Genomic DNA, 19,445 nt, shown 5'->3' with positions numbered 1-19,445 from the left:
AGGCAGTGAGCAACAGAGACCGATGCAGAGGCAGCAAGCCTGAGGAAGGCAGGCTGAGCAGCAGCACTTGTACATGGCTGTGGAGAGGCCACAAGTCCCCAGGGACAGACAGATGCTGGCAAGAGTTTCTCTTCTCGAGAGGGTTAGGTCTATGGGGAAGGCTGGTGGGACAAGTAGGCACTGGTCTGCAGCGGTTCACCAGAGGCACCCTATTGAGTACCAGTGCCCCAGTGCTACCAGACAGTCGTGGATCTGGAGGGAGGATGGTCACTGAAGGCAAAACCATGACATGCAGCAAAGCTCAGAGCAGTGGAGCATATGGGAAGGGAAATGATGGGAGGATTGTCTCCAGGAGAGTATTGGGAGGAGAGGAACTAAAACTGATGTGACATGGAGATTGTGAGGGAACATGAGACCTGACAAAGCCACTCACACTGAACATGGAGGAGGAAAGAGCAGGCGACTAACATGAAGATCGTGCCACGCTATGAGAGCAGGCAGGTGGATGGGGAACTTGGGGCTTGAAACAGCTGCCTGGCTGCATTCAAGGCATCTCAGGCTTGGGAAGATGGTATTGCTTTAAAGCAAAGTTTCTTGTTAAACAGAGCTGAGCTTTTCCCCTGCTGACTCACTGAAGAAAGGATGGCAAAAATGAGGCACACTTCCAAAGAATATTATCTCTTTCTCCTCCTGGCCAGAAGCAAGGCTTGGAATGGTTTCCAGTAACTCCAGCCCTAATTCCCAGAGCATGGGCTGACCTTGACCGGCAGGGCTCAAGCTAATGTGTGCACAGCTCTCCTAAGTCTGAAGCTGAGTGTGCACAGGGAAGCATCTGACACATGCAACAGCTCATAAACATTGGACTTGGAGCCTTTCTTATCCAGGAGTCACAGCTGGTTTCCTCTGTCATGTCCTTGGCTTCCTTTGTCATGTCCTTAGAGAGCTTAGGGCTGACATTTCAAGAAATTCCTTCCCAGAAAGACCTAAGACTCTGGATCCAATTACATCTTTGGTTGTATAAAACCTTGTAGTCCTGAACATCTTGCTGCTCTGCCCAGCCCATCACTATTTCTAATACCAGCAGTCCCTGCCAACTTGCCCTGCAGTAGATTTCTGCAATGCTACAGCAAGAGGCTTTGGTCAGGATGAGGCACAGCAGCATCTCTGTCAATGGTTGAGTCCAACTTAACATCATCTGTGCCTCTACCTTAAAAATTCATTGCTGCCAACAGCACACTAATAGAGTTGTAGCTAGACAGTGGGTACTTGCCTGATCTCTGCATTAGCTAGTCCAGCCATCGCACGCCACGCATTGCTCCCTGTCCGAGTTCTTCCCTTTCTATCCTATCCCCTTCTGACAGGGGTTCGGAAATAACAAGTCTGCCTGGACCGCCAAGAGAAGCCCTGGTTCTGGGAAATAAATAGAAATGGGGAAAAAAAGAAAGCTTTTGTTCTGTTTCTACTGGGAGCTCTTTGGTTCTCAGGCTTAAGGAAGCGGTCTGAGTCCCAAGGTAGGAGAACATTTTAATTGCAAGTGTACAAAGCCTCAGCAGCAGTTTTATGTGAATCAAACCAGACAGCATAAGCGTGGCAAGGATCTCCACTGCCCTCTGAGAGGCTTTAGCTGCAGACAGCTTTGTTTTAGCTGATGAGTGGGGAGGCATTGGACAGGGAGTATGTCTCATCTAGCTGCCTAGCCTGAAAAAAACATGCTCTGTGTGTATGTGAAGTCCTGGCTGTCCCAGTACATGCTGGGTTGCTGATAGCATCCTTCTCCTGCCCTGGTCCACCCTGGTGTAGGCTGTCCAGGCAGTTTTTGGAGGTGATGGGTACAGCTTTCTGTGGGGAGCAAAGCTGGGCTCAGCCAGGCATGTGCAGCACTGCTGTCTCTGAAGATTTGACTTGGTGCCTGGATGGCTCTGGGGTTTCTGCTCTGTCATTGTCCCCTCAAATGAGTGCAGGGCATGATTGTCCCCATTTGCCTCTGTCTCAAACATGAGTGCCCACTGTGTGAAGGAGTGGTGCCTGGAGCATGGCCTGTTGCAAGCCTGTGCTTTGCCTCAGTGCTAGTGGATGGCTCTGGCCCATGTGCGGGTTTGGCCCATTTTTGGGCCAACTGCTTGGGGCAGAAAGCAGCTCTGCTTGTGCAGAGAGACCCCAGCTTGCTTGAGGCTGTGATACTTGCTATTTCTCACAGACATTTTCAGTTTTAATGAGGCCTTCAGAAGGTGTGGGAGTGTACACAGCTCCTGAGCACCTGTAACCAAGCGATGCTTTGGCAGCCTTTCTAGGCTAAGGCTACAGGTGAAAAATGCCCTTTGGGTTTTTGTCCTCTCTGGGAGCAAGCTGTGCTGGATACTTCTCATGAGAAGGAGCCCCTTGCCTTAATTTTCACTGCAGCACTGCTGCACCCATTAAGCACACAACAGCAACGAAGACCTCTTGGCTGCTCCGCTGGGCCTTTCAGCATCGGGTTTTGCCCTTCCAGGCGTGATTGGAGATGTCTCCACAGCACATGGCAATGTCTTCTGGCCTGACAGTGGGTTTTGGCCAAAGGGCACCTCGTGTTCCCCAAGGTACTTCTCCTTGAAGAGAAGGGAAACAGAGGGTTGTAGGTAGCGGGCACATGTTACCGAAGTCATGGGAAGAAGGATTGGAAGGAGCCTCATGATCCCTGCAAGCCCTGAGGCTGGGGTGCTGATGAGGTCTGAGGAAAGAGTTGGTGGTTCAGGTTTTTGGGCAGGTGCAGGACAGTATGAGCATGGAAATCCCTGTGCACCTCTTTGGACCGCTGGCTGGCATGGCAAGGCAGGCACCAAGCAAGGAGGGAGGGCATCTCCGATGCGTCAAGTGCATTTGCAGTGCGAGTTAGGGAAAACGGGTACACACATCTGTGTCCTTTCTACCCGAGGTGCTGTGCCAGCTGCTGGTGGTGCTCGGCACATCCAGCCTGTGATGGGAGTTAATTTGTGCAAAAGCCCCTGTGGGGGTCTCGTTTAGAGCTCGTTACATCACTGATGTTGGGGCAGGTCATGGGTAAGTTCTGCCCTGAAGCACGCTGCTCCTGTATTATTCATGGGCCTTCATGAATTAGCAATGGGCCGGGAAGACTGCTTTCTATTACTTACAGAGTTGCCCTTAAGTGCTAGGACAGTGGCTCTCCCTGGCAGCCTCATTTTTTGAGGATATTTGCAACGGAGCAGAACTTCTGCCCTGTTGCCTCTGAGCTCCCCCAGTTCCCTGCCAGGTCCTAGGGTACAACGCCAGTTACCTGATCTGCTGTTAGCCAAGACCAGGTCTCTTACCCCCATGCCATCCCATGTCCTGCTGGTAGCAGTGACCTTGGGAGAATCCTGACGAGAATGTGGATTCATGGCCATGCTGAAAAGGATGCAAAGCCTGTGTGGGGCACTAGCAGTGCCTGTTGTAGCGTGCAGGGAATGCCTCGTCATTCTAATCCCACCAAATCACTGTGCTAATCTGTTCTGGTCGGTTATATTTAGTGCTTTGACCTTTGAGTAGCTTGTCTGAGCCTTGTACCTGTCTTGCAAAGGTTTAGGTACTTTTGACGGGAAAGGAATGAACTAATGAAAAGCCACGGACTGAAGTTTAACTGAGTGTTTGTTGTTAAAAAAAAAAAAGTCAGATGGCATCTTGTTCTATGAGAAGATTCAAAGTGGTATCATTAGGGTTCAGGTTTAACACCCCTGGGTGCTCCTAGAAGATCCCTTTTCTTCCACCTCCTTTTGCAGTACTGTGTGGATGAAACAGCAGCTGTGCATGTTTGGAAGGTTGTTTCCAAATCCTGTTAGTTGGTGGAATTAATTTTGTAAAAGCAAGCATGAATTTTGCAGTAACACACGAAGCAGAGCAGAAAAATAGCTTCTCCCTGTATGATGGGCATCTAGATGTTGCACGAAGCAATGGTTTGACCTTTGGTTATGCCGTCCTGCTTTGGGGTGACCGAGCTCACCTTTTGCACTGCTGGCTCCTCTGCTCCCTAATTTCCTTTGCTTCACAGCTATGTGGGGAGATATTTTTTGTTCAGGCTGTTTTGCTCAAGTTTTCATTGCAACCCATGTTGGTAACTCAGTCTGTCCTGGCTGAGCGCTGGGCTCTTCTCCCTGCTGGGACTTGCCCTCCTTGCGTCTCTACAGAGAGCTGCAGGGCTTTAAAAATGTAAATGAAACAGTTAATAGGTTGGAAAATCAATTATAATAAATGCTCCTGGTATATAAACTGTGTGTAAGTGTGTTTTAAATGAAGTACTTTAAAGGCAGTGCTTTCTTCCATTTCTCCTGGCCAGGTCAGCAGGGTCTCAGTGCAGTGCTGTTTGATTTGATTAAAATGCGTGATACCCTGCACATTAGCTCATGTCCTGGGTCACCAGGAGGCTGTGTTCGTACAAGGTACACGGCAGAAGAGCTGCCATCTTCACTGAGTGCTTGCGAGGGCTGGAGGTGTGCACTGCCCAGCAGGGTCTTGGATGTCACTGAAGTGGGGTTTGAAGATGTGAATCAGTATTTCAGGGCAGTGGGGAGCTGCCCGCTCCTTTGCGGAGGGATGAATGTTTTGGTGGCTGTGGGATGGAGCTGCAGACATGCAGATCTTGCGGTGAAAGATGTTGCATGTATTCACGCGCTGCCCTATGAGATGTGAAACCTTGTTGTGCATGCATGAAGGAGACTGTGTGAACGTAAGGATGTGAGACCTTGGTGTCTCCAGAGTCGGGAGAGATGCAAACAGCATGTGCCAGAAGACCCCAGGCAAATAACATGGAGGAGTTTCTACATTAGCTCTAAAGGGCCCCTTGTACTTGCATGCTGGCTATGTTCCTCAGGGAGCCTGCAGCCAGGTGATGGCCCTGCTCATCCTTCCCCACCCCACCATCCTTTCTCATGCTCTCTCTGCCCATAGGAGACTAGAGAGGAACCTTTTTAACTGCAGCTGTGACATCCGCTGGATCCAGCTCTGGCAGGAGAAGGGCGAAGCGAACCTACAGATCCAGGAGCTCTACTGCATGAACATGGATGCTGCCATCATCCCTTTGCAGGAGATGAACATCACCCAGTGCGGTAAGGTGCAGCCTGCGCTGGGTGCAGGGGAGGGCAGGAGGATGCTAGGAGGGAGCCCTGTCCTCTCCGGGAACTCTGGTTCCACCATTTGCTTGGGAACCTGGTGCAGCAGAATCCCACCATGTGGACAAGAAGACGACACTTGAAGCTGGTGGGGGTAGTTTGTGGATTAAAAATAGCGTATCTGTGTAAGTGTGGGGCTGGTGTTGCTGTATGAGTGCAGGTATTGGGTGATTGGGACATTTCCTTCACTGCAATGCTGTTGCTCGACAGTGTGCGTGACAAGTCTGTGTGATGCCTTGAAAAAGGGAATGCTTCATGTTGCTCTTCTGTCTAACAAATCCTAGAAACAGCATATTGTTAAAAGATGCTGCCGCCTTATCTTTTGTAATTACTCTTAGGAAATACACGTCTGTGTTCATTTTCTTTTGTTTTATTTTTGCAATTGAAAGCCCATGTCTGTAGGGAAGAGGCAGGAGTGACTTTACATCTCTTTCTGTTTCCAGCTGATGTTTAAAAGAGTCCAGTGGCCCCAGGAGCAACATGAGGCATGTTCAATAGTTATGCCTTTTCCCTTCACCTTGTTCACATATCAGCTGCCTGTTTGGTGTCAGTTTTTGCTCTGCTGTTGCCATTACTGGAAAGCATCCCTTGCAGAATAAGGGGAAGGAGGTGTAGCTTCAACAGAACAATTACACTGTCTGTATGCAAGCAGCTGTCAAATACCTGGGCTGAAAAAAAGGAGGAAAACCAGAGGTTTTCTTTTTATGCTGATCATTCTCTGTTGTAGGAAAATTCGGGTTTGTCTCTTTCCAGCAGTAGTAGACAAACAGCATGCACATTTGGATTTGCATGACTTATTTTTTTTTTTTAAGTTCATGATGTCCCTTTATTAAGCTCTGGAAATTGGGCAAAGTGTGCCTGCATGTGGATGAACTAAAAAGATTTGAGAGACTGCTGTAATTTCCTCCTCACATGGGAAGAATAATCTGCAAGGATTAGAGAAAAAGAAAAATCCTCAGGGATCAGGGATGAGAGGAGAAGGTGACTCCATCAATCATGATATTAGACTTAATGGGACAGCAGGGTGCTGATTTGGGAACATAAATGTGCTGGTGTGCAGGGTGAATATCTCCTGACCTCACAGTCTCCTGGAAGTGAAGGGAGCCACGCTGATCTGCCTTCCTTCAGAGGAGAGTCTTTCTGTTCAAGCATTAAGATGACTCAAGGGACGTTGTAACAACACCCCGTTTGTTTTTCCCCTGTTGTTGCTGTGGGTTGGTGTGGCTTGGTGTGGTCATGTTTGATATCAGCTCAACCCAGAGACACCCTAAGTGTCCCTCTCACCTGATTCCTGCCACCTCTGCAGCTTTGCTAGGCCTTGACCACTGCCTCCTTTCTTCTGGCATCCCCCCAAATTCAGTGCAAGGTTGCTTCCCTCCTGGTGTCACTCCTTGACAGCAATGAAAGGATGCATATCCCCATCCATGGCTTTGGGTTGGTGTGGTGGATGCTGCTGCCCTATGATGGGGGGACACACCACTGGTCAGTTCCCCCCTGCCCTGCCTACCTAATTTGCCTCTAGGATGAGCCCAGAAAGCCTTCCCTATGCAAGAAAGCTGTTTGCCCTTCTTTTTACAACCAGTGCTGTCTTGTTCCATGTTGCAAGGATATTTGGCGCCTGTGGCAGCGAGTAAGGAAGCGGTGTAAATCAGAGCCACCATAAATCAGTGAATCTGTCTGCCACCACCAAGGAAGAACAAGGGCACCTTTTATTAGGAGAGCTGCAGTTAATATGAGGACATATCCTTGGTCATCTTCTCTTGATTGTTATAAATTAGAGGGACACGCTCCACGCCCGGAGCACTAGGCACTCTGTGCCTTGTCCCTGGAGGTGGGAGCACTTTGGATCCTCTCCCAGCCCACACAGCTTTCCCATCCCAGGTGACTGCCCTTGATATCAGCTTCTGTGGGAGTAGAAGAAATGGGGAAGAGGGGGTCATAGGAAGGGAAGGGCAGCCAGAACTAGACACAAATTTGGATTTGAGTGTGATGGGAGGTTCTGCTCAGCTGGCACAACTCCAGTGTCCATTCTTTCCCTTGTCTCCATGCCTCATCCTTCCCTTGGTAGGGCAAGGCCATGCTGTTGCCTCTTGCTACTTATCTGAAGGTGCTAGAGGCTGATTTTGGGAAACAGCTTGGCAGGATCTGGGTCCACATGTGTGCACTCTGCAGCTGGCTGTAGCAAATGCTGCTCCAAACCTGAGTACCTTGGTGTCTGGCTCTCCTAGACCTCCCTGAGATCAGTGTGAGCCACGTGAACCTGACAGTGCGGGAAGGGGAGAATGCCGTCATCACCTGCAACGGCTCAGGCTCGCCGCTGCCCGATGTCGACTGGACGGTGGCTGATCTTCACTCCATCAACACGCACCAGGTAGGGGCCGCGGGACCTCAGTGCTGCCTGTGCCCGATGTGGCAAGGGCAAGGCAGCTGCTACAGGTTCCCCAGGTTTGTGCATGCAGGGCAGACCATCAGGTGGACGGCAGAGACTGCTATGAGAAATGTGAGAGGGCTGTATCCAAACAAAAATCGAGGCCATACCGTATTCCCATGAGAACCTGGGAACTACCTGAAGGCAACAAAACCTTCCATTCTGTACGGCTGGAAAGTAAAGATGTGATAGCTTCATATCTCAATGCTCTCTAATTGAACTAACTTGTGTCTCCTCTAATGAAACTACCTGCTTACAGAGGTGTCTGCAATAGCTGTAGCTGAAATAAGCAGCTAAGCAAGCTTTTCTAGAGGCAAGCCATGTTTTTTGGTGTTACAGTGCTGCATCTCTCCTCCCCCCAGGAGAGGATATTATAGGAAACACTTCTCCGCACCCAGATCCTAGTTGTCTGTGGATTTTGGAGACCTTTTCGCATATTATGTGGAAACTGGGATCCTCAGCTTCTGGGGCAGGAGTGGGGAGGAGAGAAGCCAGCGTACACCAATTTCTGTCTGTATTTTTCTCTGGGATTTTTAGACCAACCTCAACTGGACCAATGTTCATGCCATCAATCTGACCTTGGTGAATGTCACCAGTGAGGACAACGGGTTCCTGCTTACCTGCATTGCTGAGAACGTGGTGGGGATGAGCAATGCCAGCGTGCTGCTCACCGTCTACTGTAAGTAGCAGCAGAGAGACCTTGATCCTGATAGAGGCTGGAGGGCTGCCCTGGGAACTGTGTGCATGCATGGCCACTTGCTCCCTGTGATATACTGGTTTTGTGGATGAGGATTAGGAGCTGAGCACAATGAGGAGGAGGTGGCTGCTGCACAGTTCTCTCTTTAAGGGTCAGTATTTTTGCTTTCCTGCTGCTTCCATTAATGCAGAAATGAGCACTAAAGCAGGGGCAGAGCAGCAGTGCCACACTGGTGGTGGATATCTCTCCATCCATCTCTTGGAAGATCCATCAGAGTAAGGAAAAGCTGTAGAGGAGCTAAAACTCTGTTTACAAACACAGAGTTGCTCGCCCTGATGCCATGTGAGAGGTTAAATGTCACCCTTGCTAAAGTCAGTGTAAATCTTGCCCCTGATTTCAGGGCTGCAAGGGCTTCAACCCAGATCTATTCCCAAAAAGTTAAACTGCAAACACTGTGTACACACATACACGTCAAATTTCAACAGTTTGCTTTTAGCAGCAAGTAGCTAAACTTTCTCTGTGCTTTCTAATATAACTTAACACAAACCTGACCTTAAGAGGAAGTTTACACAGCTTTGTGCTCTCAGGCAGCTGAGATTTACTATGTGTTGCTGTGTCTGCAATATTTGTCCGTACTCTGTAGTTTGAAAATCTGTCCCCCGCCCCTAACTCTGCCAGGTAGAGCGGAGACCCATGTGGGATTCTGGCTTGTCTTGGTGAACCCATGCCTGTTGCATGTCCAGTGCAGTGCAGGAGCCACTGTAAAGACAAGGGGTCACAGGGGATTGGAAAGAGGAGACCAGATGCTTTACTGCTTTCATCTTCCTCCCAATAAGTAGTATTGATGGATTGAAGAATGGAGGTAATTAAAGTTCACATTGGCTCAGAGGTGGTTGGTCAGCAGGCGGGTGGTTTTTGTGCTGCGTTTTAGCATCTTTTCCTCCACACCTTAAACAGCACCATGCCAATGCCTATTTTCACCCGTGTAATCCTCTAAGCTGCTGACGGTTTCTGCTACCCCTGCTCTTGTTGCCCGGACCCGTCACTCAGGCTGTAATTTCACACTGAAAAGATCTGCGTTTTTGTGTGTGTAGGTGGCTGCCTGTTTTTGAATCCTCCTTGCCAGGAAGATGTGAACAAACCACATGCAGATCTAGGCTTGCGAGTGAAAGGAGGTGGCTGGGACACGGCTGTGTGGTTCAGGGTAGCTGGGTGCTGGTGGGAGAATTTTGATCAGCTCCAACCAGCTCTGCACCTTGTTTTTTTTTTCTACCACCTTCATTGCCTGAAAAATTCACCATCTTTTTTTCCAAAAGATAAGTCAAAGTTGGTGCATTGTTTTTGTTCTTTGTGGATGCCCCATGGATTTTCTTTGCAGCTGGATTGTACCAGGAAAAGAGAGTTTTAGGGAAGACCTACATCTTTTTGTGTCCTTTGTCTTTGCACAAAACTCTGTTCTTCTAGTTCAGACCTTGCCAGCCTTGGGGTTTGGGACTTTGCATGTAGGTGTTGTAAATGGGGTTTCAGAACTGATGGCAGAACAACATTTGAATTCTTGGGGTGTCCCGGGGGGGAGACCATGCATATGCAATAAACTGCAAGTGGAGTCTCTGCTTTCCTTTTCCCTCTCCTATTCTACTCCCTTTAATTAAAACACCCCTGGAGGGTGTTCGGCGGGTGAGAACTCCTTTGGGTTATTCAGGCAGTCAAAACCCCCAAGGACAGGCAGTCACTGAGGGATGTTTGCTTCCACAGCTATGCGATCCAAAATTGCTCAGTGCGACTGGAGAGCCCCCAAGGGGCACCTTACACATGTGTAATGTAACAGTGCTATGTCTGTGTCCTCCTTAACGGGGACGGGAGGCCTCCCCATGATACCTTGAGGGAAGGAGAGTAGCAGTAGGTTTGTGGACTGAGGCAACTCCAATCTTAATTGTGTCTGGACTGGTGAAAGGACCATCACTGTGGTTAATTGGTACCTCTATTCACAAGCCCAAGACAGCTAGCTATGGTTCAGATCCTCCTTCTGGGGAGTGTGTAGTGGTTCTTGTCTTAGTGCTGCTTCTTTGCAGACATCCATGGGAAGAGTAGAAGGAACAAGAGATTTCAGAGGTTGCATTTTCAATAATCTTAATTTCCATGGTGCACAGAGATGATGTGGGTGGAGGTGTACTGTGAGCCTGCCATGTTTCTCTCTGCTAGATCCCCCTCGCATCCTAACCCTGGAGGAGCCAGTGCTACATCTGGACCACTGCATTGCATTTGCGGTGCATGGGAACCCAGCTCCCACCCTTCACTGGCTGCACAATGGCCAGGTCCTCCGGGAAACAGAGATCATCCGCATGGAGTTTTACCAACAAGGGGAAGTGTCGGAAGGTTGCCTGCTCTTCAACAAACCCACTCACTACAACAATGGCAATTACACAATTGTGGCCACCAACCAGCTGGGCTCAGCCAACCAAACTATCAAAGGACACTTCCTTGAAAAGCCCTTTCCAGGTAGGATATTAGGTTTTATCTCATTAGGGTTGCTTGCAATCAAAAGGTCTTACTATGGTCCCACTGGTAATCCTTACACCTAGACAAGGCCCTGACAACCCAAGTTGGCCTTTCTCTGAGCAGCAGGTTGGAAGAGGTGACCTCTGGAGGCCTCTTCTGACCAGCATGATTCTCCTACTCAGGTGTGCTTTAGTGTCATAACAACTCTAATTCAGAGAGAGACTAACTGGTTTAGATATTTTTGTTGTGTAATATATTCTGCAGTGGTTTGGGGTTTTTTTGAGATCTTTAGGGATTTCAGTGGGAATAAAATGGAAGTTTGGCCAATTATTTTGGATCTCCTCTGGGATGCACCAAAGAGGTTTCCCAATTTTTTGAGAGATTGCTTGTTATAATCTAAAGAAAGAAAAGCCCTTTAAAGTGATGCAGTTCCTCCCTTTTTTTTCTTCTAGCCTGCATTTGTGAAATGATTATAGCTGGATGCAGCAGTGTCAGGATTGTTTTCTTTCTAAATATGACGTGCAATTCCAGGATGACAGGTCTACAAAAGACGCGACGGCTCAATTAGTCACTTTAGATCAGTTTGCTGGGATTTCTTAACTGATTGTTTGGAATTCCCCGTTGTACTCCCTAGTAATTCAGGGCTTAACTGCAAAAAAAAAAAGCATTTGAGGACATGAAAATCCATCTCTGGGGAGTGCAGTAGACACTTCTGTGTTGACCTGTTTGCTCTATAGGACTGTGAAGGGTCTTAGTTTCTTCTCTGTCATTGCAACACCATGCTGGCCATCGTGGAGTTAAGATCTGTGCATGCTGCTGCCTTTGGGAATGATGCCATGAGAAAGTGGCAGCTCTAAATTGGCCCCTGCAGCCCAAGAAAATCCAGCAAAATAGGGCGTTTCTAAATATAGAAAAATACCAATGGTACTCTCATTTATTATTTATATCACACCATATATGTACACAGAGTTTTCCTGCAGGTCAAATATTGTAAATGCAACTCCAAATCTCTGCCTTGAAGATCTGGCAATTGAACAAATGAGCTGATATGGATGGGAGTGGAAAATTTGTATTCTGGCTTCAAGGATGATGCTGTGTTTGGCTATCTGACCTGTTTGTTTCCTTCTGCCAGGGCAGAAGAGCAGCTTATCAAATGTAGGTGGGTGAGGAGAAGCACAGGTTTGCAGTCTCAGCTCTGTCAGGTCCCACCTTTGTGACTCAATTTCCCCATCTGTGAAATGGGGACAGCTCTTAAGTAGGTGTTGGACCTCCAGAAAAGGGGGCAGATCTGCTGTTCTGGAGAGCTGATTTTTGGAAATGAATCTGAGCTGTGCTGTGATGTGGGAAGGCACGTTGATGTCTGAAGAGCAGCTTGTGTCAAAGGCTCTGGGAGAATCCATTTGTGCGAAATATATGTAAAATATTGCCTTTGTGAGTGCATCTTCACCCACGCCTTGTATGTGATGCTGGTGTGGAGTACTTACAGACCCTGAACCGTCTTTCAGCGGGAACTGACCCATTTCTTTTATTTCTTCTGATCCGAAGTCCCAAGCTGTTCCTCACCCTGGCAGACCCTGTCAGCCCAATGCAGGATGTAATTTACTTTCCTTGAAGTTCATTGCTCCGTCCACTGCCACAGCCGACATTAACACTCAATGCAGCTGACGTTTATAATTTCCCATTTGAAGGTAGATTCCTCCAGAAAATGCCACAAATTGAAGGTTCCCCACTGTGGTTCATTCAAGAAGCTTATTGCCTTTAGCTATGAACACATGCGAGGGTTTTGCTGTCGCTACCCAGGATGAGGTTATTAGCTGTAATTAGTTAATGAAAGTATAATGTCTGGAAAACTTCCTATCAGCATAGAAAAGGACCTGTGACCATGTTTTTTTAGAAACCTCTGTTCTGCATCTCTTGTTGGTGCTGTGCCAGATTGTGCTTCCCAGGTTGAGAGGAGAAGGGTGCTGTTAGAAGCTGTATGGGAGCTGGGAATATGCCCCATGCCATATCCTGCTTCTCTGCAATGCTGTGGCTCTAGGAGCCAGGGCAGTGGCTCCCAGGACAGATTTATCTCCTGTCAAAAATCTCACTGCATGTTGTCATTGGTGTCTCTACCATAGGCTGCCATGTCCTAATTTAATCCACAAAGGTTAATGTACCTACCTCCGCTGCCCCTGATGAGTGTTCAGTCCTTTGGGAGCTTCTCATGGAACTCAAGTTGGTTGAAATTTCTTGGCTATGTTTATGCTTTGAAAAATAGGGTTTAGTGAGAAAAACTTTTGGTGGGTTTCTGTTGAATTTGCTTAGTCCAGCAGAGAAAAATGGAAAGGGGGGAAAAAGTAGAAGCAGCAAGAGTTTTATGACTAGACTGTCTACTTTAATAGGAAAAAGTCTCCAAATGAATATTTCTTCCCTTTATTTTTTTTCCTCTTGCTACAAAAATCCAAGGAAAGTTACTCTTCTGCTTGACTTGAAACAAAAATATTTTTTCAGCTTTTTTTCCCCTGGTTTGGAAAGCTGTGTTTGTCACCCGGGGGTTGTTTTACGCTTCCCTTCCAAACCTCACCCGTACTTCAGCATGAACATTTCAGCTTCCTTCCAGGAGCCCTCTGCCAGCAAAGCTGTGTAAACTCCAGTTAACATCGGGCTCAATTTCTTACATGGGCGAGTGAATTGAAAGCTGACATTGTTCTCATGCTATGTAAACTGAGTGTCACCGAGAGCTTTAGACCTCATCGTCTGGGGCCTCGGCTGCCTTCGAAGCTGAAGGAGCTTTACTGAATAGAGTGGAGCAGTCAAAAGGCTGACTGCTGGCATTGGCATGGCTGTCTCGTGGCACTTCTGGCCCACCCCCAGCCTCCACATCCAGTTCAGATGCTATTAGCTTTTAGGAGTAGCTTATGAGGCTTAGTTCTCTTCTACCTCCATGCCCCAAGCTGGGCTCTCCTCTCTGGGAGCTGGTCCTCGTCCTTGTGGGTCTTTGTCCTTGGGTAAACACTGCCACGCAAGGCAAAAATCTGCTTATCTCCACCTCCATCTTGCTGAGCCCTGTGTGTCTGTCAAGCTTTGCTTGCCTGCAAAAAGCAGGGGTTGTTTAACAACCATTCAAGAGTTTGGTTAGCAGGCTGCTAGTTGTCTCCATTTTGGCCTTGCAGTAGCATCCCTCTCCTCCTGTTTCAGCCCAAGGCCCTGCACAGTTACCCCTGTGCTCTCCATCTTGACCTCCGGCAGGTTCTGCTGGCACAGATGCTGCAATTTCTAGTTACGGTTGACTAACAGGACAAAATACAAAAAGTTTTGGTTTCCTGGGCTCTTTGGGGTGGTGGAGTGTGTCTGAGGGGACTGGGAATGAGACCACTCTCCCTTTGCTATGATGCTAACTGTGTTGCTTCTCTCTTTCCGCAGAGAGTACGGACAACTTTGTCTCAAGTAAGTGTCTCCTTGCCCTTTGTGAACTGTGGCTGTTTTGTATTTGTAGTTTCCAGACTTCCCCCTGTGACCTACATGCTCCTGGAGGAAAAATCAGGAAGCCAAAAGCAAGTTGGTGGGGGTTGCACAAAGCCCTGGCTTCCATGTGCACCAGCAAGACGGCTGGGGAGCTTTTGATCAACTGGGCAATCTCTAGAGCCCAGGAGATGCTAATTTCCCTCCAGTGACATCCTGAAGAAGGTCCTATGGTGAAAATGGTAGTCTTTGAGGTCTTAAATGGCAGGGCTGGAGAAAAATATCACCAAAACTCTAACTGGTTGGTTATGGTGTAGTGGAAGGGGTCTTAACTAGGTGCAGACTGGCCAGTCCCCAAAGCAGTTGTATGTCATGGCCCATTTACAACATGGTCTCTAATATGGAGTGGGATGAGAAAGAGGACTCAACTTCTGTAGTGTTTCCCCAACAGATTCTTCTGCGTGCCCCCCCCCAAGTAACTGTGTCTTTGGATCAAGTTCTGCTGGAGTGATTCTCCTGTTTTAACCCTACTTAGCCCAGCAGATTTCTGAAAACTCTAGGAAATCGGTTGGGGGTGGAAGCCACCCACTCTAGGACACCAGGCTCCAAAATGTTTGTTTGCAAGGTTGGAGTGACATCAGTGTTGTCCTGGTCTGTGTTTTCTCTGCTGATGTGCGCAGGGAACTCTGATGGTTGATTTTGGTGCCTTCTGAAATAGAAAGTTGTAGCCTCTGTTAGGGGCGAACTGAATCTTGTTAGGTCAGGCACTGAGACTGGGGATGTTCTGGTGCCTTGGGAGACACATGGGAGCCACGTTGAATCTTCTATCTTTGGTGTTTTGGTTTCAGTTGGTGATTACGAAGTGAGTCCCACCCCACCGATCACTGTGACCCACAAACCGGAGGAGGACACTTTTGGGGTGAGTCTTGTTCTCTTCTCTACAGAACTGTTTTGCATGCGTTTCTTCTATTGATGACTCAGTATTTACATTCCTGTGCTGTTCTGAGATGCTTGCAAGGAAAATCTCTTCCTTTATGACTCAAGCCAACAATCAGAAGGATTTTGTGGCCTATGTCAGGCAAGTAAAATACTGACAGGAACCATCTGATCCTCTTGGGCCTGCAGTGTGGAACCAGGGAGCTCTTTGAAAATAAGGCATCCTGTGAAGTTGCTGCTGGCAGGGTCAGAAATTCTCGCTCTGAAAAAGTAACACCCAGAGAACAAACAAACAGGCAGTTGTGTGTTTCATACTGTTACTGAGCTGTTAAGTTCAGCCCTGTGAGGGACTCAGACTTAGCTTGGTTCAATTTTGTCAATGCCAGTTTGCCCTCTCTCCTGGCTCTGCAGGGCATGCCAAAAATTGAAAAAGGAAGGAAAGCCTACAGCTTATCAGATCTTAACACTGTCTGTCTTCTGCAGAATCCAGGTAGAAAAGGAAAAAAATATCCTATATAAGTGTTGGGGAAAAAAATTAGCATGTTACACAATCGCTCTAATTCTGTGAAAGTTTTAAGATCTTGAAACCCACCAGGTGTTAACAGAATGAACAGAATTCAGTCCACCTTGGTTTCAGTTCTCATCCAGCTGAAAATTTCCTATAACTGAAGTGAAAGCTTTGAGCGGTGAGACTGGAGCAATAATGTGCACTGATTATTAAATATAAAGCCCAGAAAGCAAGCTGGGGGATGAAAATAGAGCGTGGTAAAATAAAAAATTTAAAAATATCGTAGCTAATGTATCAGGAGCAGGGAAAAGGGTTGCAAAATGAAATTACTTTTTCTTGGTTAAATGATGTATTTTCTATTATAGCAGAATATAGTTTTGTAAAAGGAAGCAGAGTCTAAATGCATTACAAGACCCAATACAGGAGAACAATTGGAAAAATGCCAAAGAAATTGTTGTTTACATCAATGCAATAAAAGTATCTCGAGCAAAGACTTGAAGGAATAAATATTCATAAATATTAAAATAAGCCTGGGATTGTAAACCCTTTAGGGCAAGGAGGTTTTCTTTCCTCTGCTTGTACGCTAACCCAGTGGAACCACAGTTCCAGTGAAGGACTTTGGACACTTCTTGTAGTATAAATATTTACTACTAAAAATTACAATAAATAAGGGAACCATTAGAGGCTTTAGGAAAACCAAATGTTTTTTTGGAAAAAAAAAAAAACAGTTCTACTTAATTTCTTCTGTGTGGTTTTTTTGTGTGTATTAGTTTTTTTGTGGTGTGTTATTTTCCCCTTGTTCTTTGCCCTGAGGGATGTTTGGAGGGAGGCAGAGCTGCTTTTACTAAATTTTCTGATGCTCCTGTGTGTTCCCAGCTCAGGTTAGTACAGCTGTAGTGTTGTGACATCATGGCACAGTGGTGATGTCATAAATGGAGGCTCATGATGTGGTGCAGTGAAGGGAGAGCCCAGGCATTGGAGCAGAAGTCTTCCTTCCATGCAGGTGTGTGGAGTGAGAGGCTGGGGAGAACTGGTGTGGTGCCAGAATGGCATCACTGGTAGGGAGATCCCAAACTTCCTAGTCCTGCAAACACCTGTGATGCTTCCATGCTGTGCCAGAAGCCTTTGCTTTTGCTTGTATTTTCCTCCACAGCTGATATCCATGGGGCTGCAGCAGATGGTTTGAGCCTACAGAAAGGATAACTGGGCAAGGAGGTGCTGTATTTCCAGTCCAGACTCCTAAATTCCTCTGTCTTGACTCTAAGGCTTTTTCCTTTCAGGTTTCCATAGCGGTTGGGCTGGCAGCTTTTGCTTGTGTCCTCTTGGTCGTCCTCTTTATTATGATCAACAAGTATGGCCGGCGGTCCAAGTTTGGGATGAAAGGTACGTGCAGTTGCTTTCCTCTAGCAGGAGGCACCTTCCAGGATTGCCCGGCTCTAATAGCACACGTGGAAAGGTGTTGTGGTTTCATTCCTACATTGTCAGTATTGGTGCAAAGCCTTCTAAAGAGAATGTTGTCCAGCCCTCTTCTGTCTGTTGAGAGAGTAATGGAGATATACAGGCTGGTGGCTCTCACCTGTATGTGCTTCTGCTGGGCAGAAGTATGCATGTGTTTTCCTTATTGGTACATAACTGCATCTACAGGTTGCCCAGAAGAGCTTTGAGCCTGCTGCCTCCAGCCACGTGTTGAGGGAGTTGTACTCGGGAGAGAATGTTCTTGGATAAAATCTTTTTGCGGACCTGATGATGCATAGGTTTCTCCTTGCGTCACACTGGGTGTAGAGCACAGGATGTGAAGGGGGAATAGAAGGATGTGAAATAAGTTTGGGTTCTGTTGGAAAGGCAGGTGCACCCATTCTGGGGCTGTTTGTGAATGGGGACCGAGACACTGCTGTAAGTTTGTAAGGTCTGTGCTGGGAAAGCAATTGCTGACCTGTCTTTCCATGATGTGGAAGGTCTCTTTCTGCTGCTCCTCTGTTGGAAGGGTTTCTCTTCTGTGTCATAAGTAACCACTTCAGGAGCTATTTCAAGTGTCCTTGGTAGTGACTGGAAAGTGAGAAGGCATCTGATGTTTGCCAGGCAGAACCTGGTTTCTCTGTCCTACCAACGCCAGTGCTGTGATGTGATAGAGCTAATTCCAGAAGAAAGCAGATGACTCTGTGCCATCTGCTTTTTGTGACTCTGCTGGTATCTCCAGTTGGGCAGCGTTGGTGGTGCCCGGTGAAGGCTGGAGGAAGAGCTTTCACATGACAAAGTAGTTCCCAGCCTAATTGGTGGCTCATGCGTACACCATTTGAAGCCAGACTTTGATAAACGTGAGCTGCTTCCAAGGCTCCTGAGTCACAGCCTGTTTCCTGGCCTTGCTGGGGTCTGCGTTGCAGGGCAGGTCGATAGGTTTGGGAACAGTTCTTGTGCTTGCCTAGGGCTTTGTTTGCTTTACGGAGATGTTTCCTGAGTGGGTCCAGATGGGATTCTGGCTGGAATTTCTCCTATGAATCCTATGGAGAAGGAAGACAGGACATTTAATTAAATAGCAAATCTTCTACACCAACTTAGCAATATTTAGTCCATCTGTCCAATGATAAGAACCATCTGGTAGGGTGTACTGACTGGTGGGTGGAGTAGAGGAATGGAAGACATGGTTCCTGGGATCAATTCCCAGCTCTTCTACTGACTCAGTGTCCGTAGGCAATTAGCTTCTTTAACCTCTGTCTCTTCTTTAATTTCCCCATCTGTAAAACTGAGATGATGTTACATGCCTTCTGGAGGGATGTGTCAGAACACTTTGGAAGTGCTTGGGCATTTGCCACTGATGGGGCTTAGAAATACAAATATAAAAAGGAAAAGTAACTTCTGACCCTAATGGAAGAATCAAAGAGGAGTGAACCTTATGTGAGCAACCAGTCTTGGTGCATAGATGTGTGTATGTGCTCGCAGGAGTTTGGGTAAGTGTGTTAGTGGACATTCTGCACTCCCAGAAACCAGAGGGGTGCTGTGATGGGTCCTTGTGTGCAGTTTTTGGAAGGCAAAAATGTTTAGCCAGAAAAGCCTGCTTTCTTCCTCATCATGTTGTATTTCTTCCAATTCTGATATGAAACTACAGCCCTGTAGAGTTTCTAAAAGTTTTATTGATGACATTGCTTGGACAGATGGAGTTGACAGAAATTAAATACATCTTTAAAACCAGGGAGATTGCTTGAGTCACAAGTGTCATAGGCACCACCATGGGCAGCCTACTCATACTGCCTGAGCTCTGCTTCCTGTTGGAGGATGCAGATCCTCCTGCCCTGTGGACAGTCTCCCTAGCACATGGCCCGACCTGCTCTGAGCCTCCTGCTTTTCCCCAGCGCCTCTTCTACCTATGTTTTTTTTTTTTTCTTTAGCCATAGTGCCATAGTCAACTGCCAAGCCACCAGGCTTTGTATCTTTAGCCTGTATCTTGCTGCTTTGCATCAGGCTTGCTACCAAACCTCGCCACTTTCATCCACAACACAAAGGCAACTCTTCCATTGACCTGCAGTGGCTGGGATGCTTTTGGTGGTACCCTGGCTATGGCCCGCTCTGCCAGCTATAGCTGATTTATTTTTCTACCCCCTCAAGATTTGTCACAGTCCCCCGCACCATTTCCAAAATGCAGTTTCTAAACTCTGCTTCCTTGCTGCTTTGCAGGTCCATGAGTTCACAGCCTTCCTCTTGCCTTTGGTTGCTGTAGGGTATCAGCTTGAGCTGTTTCAGTTGCTCCCAACCTGGCAATGATACCTTGAAGCTGGTGTTTGTGCTTGATGTCTCTTTCCC

General features: G+C 47.4%; 1 protein-coding gene across 5 annotated transcripts in view; it reads left to right on the top strand.

Annotated features, from left to right (window-relative positions):
* Window positions 1-19,445, top strand: part of NTRK3 (neurotrophic receptor tyrosine kinase 3) — a 224,353-nt gene that overhangs the window by 59,688 nt on the left and 145,220 nt on the right. For 4 of the 5 annotated variants that reach the window (XM_009635071.2, XM_009635069.2, XM_009635068.2 and 1 more), the window contains exons 5-11: window positions 4,918-5,075; window positions 7,367-7,509; window positions 8,104-8,245; window positions 10,466-10,762; window positions 14,168-14,191; window positions 15,055-15,125; window positions 16,931-17,033. In XM_009635071.2, coding sequence (XP_009633366.1) covers window positions 4,918-5,075; window positions 7,367-7,509; window positions 8,104-8,245; window positions 10,466-10,762; window positions 14,168-14,191; window positions 15,055-15,125; window positions 16,931-17,033 — 938 coding nt within the window. The remainder of the gene's footprint in view (window positions 1-4,917; window positions 5,076-7,366; window positions 7,510-8,103; window positions 8,246-10,465; window positions 10,763-14,167; window positions 14,192-15,054; window positions 15,126-16,930; window positions 17,034-19,445) is intronic. The other variant, XM_009635072.2, reaches the window with a different exon arrangement.

The sequence above is a fragment of the Egretta garzetta genome, unplaced genomic scaffold, assembly GCF_000687185.1.
Source record: "Egretta garzetta isolate BGI_Z169 unplaced genomic scaffold, ASM68718v1 scaffold322, whole genome shotgun sequence".
Classification (NCBI taxonomy): domain Eukaryota; kingdom Metazoa; phylum Chordata; class Aves; order Pelecaniformes; family Ardeidae; genus Egretta; species Egretta garzetta.
Note: the sequence above shows the minus strand (reverse complement) of the source record. Positions and strands in the feature narration are given on the sequence as shown.